Here is a 7,994-nt window from a genome sequence, read left to right as displayed (position 1 = left end):
CGTGTGGTGGATGAAGTAGACGTGTGGTGGATGAAGTAGACGTGTGGTGGATGAAGTAGACGTGTGGTGGATGAAGTAGACGTGTGGTGGATGAAGTAGACGTGTGGTGGATGAAGTAGACGTGTGGTGGATGAAGTAGACGTGTGGTGGATGAAGTAGACGTGTGGTGGATGAGGTAGAGGTGTGATGGATGAAGTAGACGTGTGCTGGATGAAGTAGAGGTGTGATGGATGAAGTAGAAGTAGACAAGCGTTAATTTCAGCCTTGTTTAAAAATCAAAAGGTTATCCTTTAATTATTGTTTTAAAATACTTTTCATGAATGCTATAATATTTTATTTCAAGCCATTCATTACATAAATAATTCCAAACAATTTATTAAAAATAACTAGAACATTTATACACAGCCCAGCGAAACACGGACATTTTATACTGTATATAGAACAGTACATACTGTAAATAGAACAGTTTATACTGTATATAGAACACTCTGTACTGTATATACAACAGTTTATACTGTATATTCAACAGTTTATACTGTATATTCAACAGTTTATACTATATATAACAGTTTATACTCTATATAGAACAGTTTATACTGTATATAGAACACTATGTACTGTATATACAACAGTTTACACTGTATATACAACAGTTTATACTGTATATACACAACAGTTTATACTGTATATACAACAGTTTATACCGTATATACAACAGTTTACACCGTATATACAACAGTTTATACCGTATATACAACAGTTTATACCGTATATACAACAGTTTATACCGTATATACAACAGTTTATACCGTATATACAACAGTTTATACCGTATATACAACAGTTTACACTGTATATACAACAGTTTATACCGTATCCAGAACAGGTTTTCCTAGAGGATGTAAACTAGCGCAGTGCTGCACTAGAGGATGTAAACATAATGCGGTAAATGAAACAATTTGTAAAACATTTTTTTATAAGGCATTCCGTGTACAAAGTAATACATGTGCTGTTCTGTGTAGATGAGAGTACATTTAATACAAGACACAGCTTCCTTGCTTCCATTAGAAATGAACGGCTTTCCCTCCTTCCATTAGACAGTTTGTCCATTACTAAATAATGGGATATATATTTCCTAAATAGTCATTTCAACATTTAATAAAAAATAATAGCAGTTTTTCCTTTTATATTGAATCTAATTTATGATTAGCTCCGTTTCTTTCATATTTTCAATAGATAATGGATTCCAATATCACATTAAATATTCCAATATTATATTTAATATTCCATTCTTATATTTAAATATCTTTATTAAAAAACCCCACAATAAAACTCTAAACTGCACCCAGACATAACAAGTGTCATGCATTCAGAGAAATAAGTGAGTCTAAATGACCCATTTAGATGAGTCAGTATTACCCACAAATGAAGCAAGTGAGTCTAAAAAGTGCATCGCTTTTCTATACGTGATTGACTCATCTAAGTGGGTCACCCAGACCCACTTATTTGTCTTAATGTAATGATAGTGAGCTAAATATGCGCGCCCTCATCATACGCAACGCGGCTTAAATTCGAAATGAAAAATACAAATTCATATTCAAAATAAATTCAGCAGAAAAACAAAACACGAAGACGCTACGCCCACAAAGAGAATTCTCCCCCCCCCCCAAAATATATTTCCTTTATAATATGAAACATCTTAAAGACAATTTGTCCACTACTTTTAGTGAAAAACAAATATTTATAGAGATGTCTTCACGTTTGTATAACATAATTCATGAAAATTCATCAATGGAAAAATCCCAAAAAGTTTTTTCGAACTAAATTTAGAAGATGCACCAAGCTTTATCACTTCTGAGAAAGTCATAATATGGACAATAATTCAGCTTGCACTGAGAGAAATAAGTATGTCTTTGTTCAAACAGAGATGCGGCTTTAGTCCATGTAATGCTTATCCTGACCCAGTTTGGCCCAGCAAAAATGCATACCGGTGCAAAAAGTGTGTCAATATTGGGACAATATTTCTTAATGCTTCCTTGCATCTTAATAAAAAATTTCATGAAATTTAAATATAACGGAAACCAGGACCCGACCCCGGACCTCTCCGGGGGGGTTGTCGGGGTCGACCAGGAAGGCCTGGTCCCAGACCCCCAAGTCCAGGATCCCCGAAGGGGTTAAGCGGGTCTTGCCCGGGAGCAAAAGGGTTGAAGGGATCGCGCATAGGCCCAAATGGGTCATTCGTTGGATAAGGAACCCCAGGTCTCAGGGGATTAGGGGGTTGGTTGGGGATGTCTCCTCCATAGAAGGGGCTATCGGGGTCCCTGTAAGGGTTAAAAGGCTGTGCAGGGTCCGGCACGACAGGGTATGGGCCGATGGGCTCAGGGTTGTAAGGGTACCCAGGATTCAGAGGACCTGTAGGATAAATCCTCGGATGTGGAGGAGGATAATCGATCAACATAGGGTCATGCCATCCAATGTTGTAGGATTTCTTCTGGATGTATCTTTCTTTATACAACTTTTTCCATTGCTGCATTTCAGTACGATTTGCAGGAGGTGCCCCTAGGTCCCTCCTGTACAGATGGTGCCAAAGGGCATCATCGGAACAAACATCATACAAACGTCGACATGTTTGTGACACGCGCAATACACTGTTTACGTCAAGCAGGCCTAGGATGGGCAGTAAAATCTCAAATGGTAAACCAGCAAGATGGAAAGGAGATGGGAGTCCTAGAATCCTGTGAGCAGCAAGTTGCAGGGGGACAAGCAAATCGTTACGTAACTTCTGTGCAAGCTTCGGAACATTACGGAGTGCTTCTATTTTCATAGGAACATTTTCAGAGAATGTTGCTCCTTGTTCCACAAAATCAAAAATGCTAACCTTGGTGCTTATTTCTATGTCTTGATTTGGGAAAGACACAAGTATTTGTTTAAGGTCCCCCATGGTGACCAAGACTAGAGTGCATTCAAAGCCAACAAAACTTTTGTGGGTGTACTGCATACTGGCCACCATCGCATCCCACCCCACAGGAGGGATAATAGCAGTTGATTTTTTCATATCCGGATCTGGACCAGGTTTTGCATTAGATTGTCCCAAAGTGGATGGCAAAAATCCGCACTCAGTCATGGTTATGTGCGACAACAGGTTAATAAGTTGGCTGGCTGACTGCGGCTTGCAGGTTGCCAGCAAGTGAGTCAAGTTCTCCGGCACCGCCACAGCCATGCCGCTGGCATCCGTCTTGACATCCAGCAGCAGGCTGGGTGAAAACTCAGGAGGTTTTGATGTGTCACCTGTAAAATGAGAACAACTTAATACTGATTGTAATTGTATTAATTAAATATGTTGAACTAATGATGGAGAAGGTCTCCATAACATTTTTAATGAAGATACAGTAAATGTAGTTTGCACGTTTCTTGCTTTAAATTCCTGGTGAACTTCAGACTATTTTCAATGGTTTCATAGTGATTGATGGTGAACATTTTTGCAGTTTATAGTAATTAATAACAAAATGGGAGAAAAAATAATTAAATTTTATAATAAGAGTCAGAAATCAAAACAAATGGACATTTCAAAATAGATTTAAATTACTTTCATTGAATAATATCATTGAATAATAAAATAAATTAAATTTTTTAGTTATATCATGATAATTAGATACTGTAACTAAAATATTTACACTGGTATTTATCTTAAATCCATTGCTAAAAAATATAATAACATAGCTTATACATGCAAGTGTCCAAGCTTCAAGTATCAGTGATATTTGTTGATGTAAAATGATTTTATGAGTTTATAAATTTAAATAGATATTAAATTCATTATTAATTAAATTTATTATTAATGAGCCACATGACCTTATGTGGTGCAGTAGAGTGCCACAAAAACAAAAAAACATTTCAATTCTCACTGCAAATAATACAGCCAATAATAAATAATAGAAACACTATCAATATTCATTGAAAAATAAGAACATGATAAGAAAAATTGTTCATTAAAAAAGTAAATGAAGCATTGACATTACCAGAGCAAGCCGCAGCTGCAACAGGGAGGCCGCCGTCTCCCGAGCTGCTCTTGCTTGTACCTGCGTGTAGGCAAAAAAGTATTTACTTAATTATATGTATAATTATATATATCTTATTTATATATCCTATATCCTCTTGTTTCATACCTATTTATAAATGGCTGAGATTTTGTATTTCAACATCTTTAAAAGCCTACACTGCAATGAGAAGACTGACAATGATTATGAATATATATACTAGATTGCAAGGTATAAATTTTTTCATATAAAGATTTGTCTCATATTAGTGAATGTTTTCTGCGATTGCATATTAAATGGAATATAACACAGTGAGAATTTTTTGTACAAACATTTTTCTGTGTCAAATTTAGTTGAGAATCATTTTTACCAGCACTTGCACCAGCAGCACTTGCACCAGCAGCACCAGCAGCACCAGCATCAGCAGCACTTGCACCAGCACCACCAGCACCAGTTGCACCAGCAGCAGAAGTGATGTGAATAACCGAGAGCAGGTCGGAGGGCACTACCCCGGCCTCAGCAAGTGTCATGTTTGGACCCAAGGGGAGAGGGTCTCGGCCATTGAGGCTGAGCGCGATGTTCCCACTGGAATAGGTACATATAGAATATTAAAATTTACCTTTATAAATAAAAAAATATAGGAAAATATATGCACTCAATTAGGCTGAACTGAGGACAATCTAATGTAAAGATTTTTCTACATTGAATTATTGCTGAGTGCTGACTGTATTAAAAAATATACATATATCTTGAGCATTTATTTCAATTATTTTTGTTACATTTTTACTCCCATAACATTTAAAAATAATATTGTATACTCAGAGACTCTACAAAACAAGCCATACTAATTTTTTAGAGAAAAAACACCCATTAAAAAGTTATCTGTGCATTACTAGGTCATACAACTTGTTAAATTCAGGACCTTTTATAATGCAATGATATAAAAGAATTCACCACCAGATATCTCCTTCATGTCAAAATCCATTTAGAGATTTTTCTGATTTTATGTAAATTCTTGGATGTCATTTCAGCAATTTTTGTCATCATTGCTATAGAAATATACTCTACAAATTTTACGTAGTCATTTTAGGTTAGCCCCTACCTAAACTTTACATTTAGCATCAATTTCAACTTTGGTATTGAATTGACATATTAATTTAATTTCAATATGCGTTTGTTTTAATTTTGAATAATTTAGCTTCCCAACTTGAAAGTACCTACTAGCATTACAAGCCTGGCAATTTATGAGCATATACATTAATTAATGAAATACATCAATTGTACTTGTGACTGTTGTGAGTTTTGATGAAAAAATTTCATTGCCAAATCCTTTTTGGTAAATTCATAAATTTCATTTAAAAATTTTTTTTTGTTTGGTAAAAAGAATTGCCAAGTGCAATTCTTCAAAATATATAAGAAAACAACTGAAACTTGTTTTTTAGAGGCTGGCACTATATTATAGTATAGTAAGTACTAAGTAGTTCAAAATTTAAAAAAGTTCTATAATATTTAAAAGTTTAAATAACTGCCCAAATTTGAGGCCTTTGGATTTTATGAAGCCTCCATGATGATGATATAAGTTTATCTGGATTAAAATATGCACATAAATTTGTATAGGGTAAACGCGGTATATTCCGACACATTAAGTAAGGACGCATCGAGAAATAAAAAACTATGAAAAAATAACCGTATGCGTTACTCGAGTTCTGTTTGTTTTATGTGACTCGCAAAACACCGTACTACGCGCCTGCAACGATGAAACGTCACAAAATGTTGCCATATTTATTTAAAAGCCTTTAGAATGCAAACCTACCAAATCCCTATATTCTGACACTGTATGTGGCAATATTCGGCATGTGGTGAGGCGTATTCCGTCCACGCTTCACATTCTACTGATACGTAATGCCATCATCCACGTGTTCAAATTCCGTTTGCTGTGTGAGCTGTATTGGAATACAACACGGCTTTAAATTAGAACACAAATGAATATTGAACACTACTTAATTACACTTTTAATTAACAACTATTAAGCTTTTAATTTAGCAAATTTTAATTTTTGTACATAGCTTGGAACGATCTGTGTGTATCCAATTCAAGTTGTGACAGAATTAGTTTTCATGTGTCTAAATCCATTTCTCAACTTGATCATCTATTAATTTATTTACCACTTGAATTCAGCAAATACAAGTATACTTAGAGGATTCCTAATATATTCACAGACGTATTTAAAAGTCTCAAACCATAATATTCTTCCTATACAAACAGTTATTCACTATTTGGTAGAGCAAGGTCAACTGTCAAATTTGACACATTTTTCGATGATCTCACTGAGTAGCGTGCATTGTCTCTCTTTGGATTTCAATATTTTCCTGCTAGATGGCCAAGACCTAGTGTTTTGGCATTAGTTTGACGCGCAAATGTGTGACGTCACCATTTCAACCAACAACAAACGCATGGAACTAAAACAAAGCTTAATATAAAGGAAAAACTAAAGAGGTGATGGAATTACTCACGATCTCGGAATATACCGCGTTTACCCTAGTTCAAAATTTAAAAAGTTCTATAGTATTTAAAAGTTTAAATAACTGCCTAAATTTGAGGCCTTTGGATTTTATGAAGCCTCCATGATGATGATATAAGTTTATCTTGATTAAAATATGCACATAAATTTGTATACCAATGTAACATCAAAGAATTCACATGCAGTTTTTGGTGGCTAGCTAGACTTGAAAATTGGACAAAAGCCACCCATTATTTTTGCAAAACTAAATAAGCTGGCAGGCCACTTCACAGTCTTCACTCATACTGATAGACCTCTGTTTGTCCCATAATTTAGCCAGTGGGAAATAATCAACTGGCACATTCTTTTCAACAACTATAAAGACATTAAAGAGTATATTTTTTATCTTAATGCACAGGATTGGATTTTCCTGCTTGTTACAGGAATTTCACACACCCAATTTGACCCAAATTTTCCAAAACAATTGGAATCTTGCAGAAGTTGCAGCCCAATTGTGCACTTTTGTTAACAATTAGATACAAGCCTTAAGCCTACAATGTATTTAATCTAGCAGGAAGTTTTGCTCAATAATGGTGGAAAAGCTCTACTGGTATTTGTGAGAATTGTAGCTCAAAAGAAGGATATATATATATTCCATGGCTAATTTCTAGTGGCTATGTCAGATATTCCAATTCGGTTTGACTTAATTAAAATATGACGTTTGCAGCGGTTTGCTAATACTTTACAATTCAGGTCAGAAGAACATGCTTGAATATTATGATGAAAAAATTTACATATATTTTTGTTAATAATTATGCATTTAAATCTGTAACTTACTCATCAAAAAATCTTTCTAGCCTAACTACTAAGTCACCGTGAGGAACGAGTAACGACCAACGAGTAAGCGTCGATGTCGACCAAAATTGATAATCAGTTACGCTGTTACGGTATTAAATAATTAGACGGTAAGTTGTGAATTATGTGATATTTTAATTCTATAAAAATCAACTAATACATGAATAACTTACCAATCATCGCCATATGTATCAGTTATGAAGGCTAAAACGGCCGCTAACAGTTCATCGACAGTGGAGCCTTCGAAGTTCAATGCAAATTTTTTGGTGCTAGTGTATTTTACCTTTAGCTTCATTTTGTCTTCTGACTTTGTAAATAAATTAAATTGTTTCTTCTGTATTTTAACTCGCCATTAAATAATATTTTTCTGCTCAATGGCACGAGCCTATTTTAGGAGACCACGCCAAGGAGGAGACCACGCCAGGGAGGAGACCACGCCATGGAGGAGACCACGCCAAGGAGGAGGATATCACGTCAAGGGGGAGGATATCACGCCAAGGAGGAGACCACGCCAAGGAGGAGACCACGCCAATGAGACCTCTCTAAAGCAGGGTAACGGTACTGGGTGCTAATCACACCTGGGGCCTGTCACGTCTTGCATA

At 35.5% G+C, this 7,994-nt stretch overlaps 1 protein-coding gene across 1 annotated transcript; it reads right to left on the bottom strand.

The window, feature by feature from the left end:
- Positions 1-975: 975 nt before the first annotated feature.
- LOC108675297 (F-box only protein 7) lies at positions 976-7,779 on the bottom strand. Its single transcript, XM_018163298.2, has 4 exons — positions 7,566-7,779; positions 4,408-4,622; positions 4,020-4,079; positions 976-3,288 (listed from the first exon to the last, which is right to left on the bottom strand). The coding sequence occupies exons 1-4, from the start codon at positions 7,685-7,687 to the stop codon at positions 2,066-2,068; spliced, it is 1,620 nt and encodes a 539-aa protein (XP_018018787.1). The 5' UTR covers positions 7,688-7,779; the 3' UTR covers positions 976-2,065.
- Between the last annotated feature and the right edge of the window lie 215 nt (positions 7,780-7,994).

Source organism: Hyalella azteca, unplaced genomic scaffold (genome assembly GCF_000764305.2).
Source record: "Hyalella azteca isolate HAZT.00-mixed unplaced genomic scaffold, Hazt_2.0.2 contig3926, whole genome shotgun sequence".
NCBI lineage: Eukaryota > Metazoa > Arthropoda > Malacostraca > Amphipoda > Hyalellidae > Hyalella > Hyalella azteca.
The sequence above is the reverse complement of the archived record's forward strand: the minus strand, read 5'-3'. Positions and strand labels throughout refer to the sequence as shown.

Excerpts from the sequence above, each read along its gene's own strand:
- LOC108675297 (XM_018163298.2), bottom strand. The coding sequence starts at position 7,687 with ATGAAGCTAAAGGTAAAATACACTAGCACCAAAAAATTTGCATTGAAC. Across the intron at positions 4,080-4,407 it reads TGCTGCTGGTGCAAGTGCTG|GTACAAGCAAGAGCAGCTCG; the intron begins GTAAAAATGATT and ends GCCTACACGCAG. Across the intron at positions 3,289-4,019 it reads TGCAGCTGCGGCTTGCTCTG|GTGACACATCAAAACCTCCT; the intron begins GTAATGTCAATG and ends CTCATTTTACAG.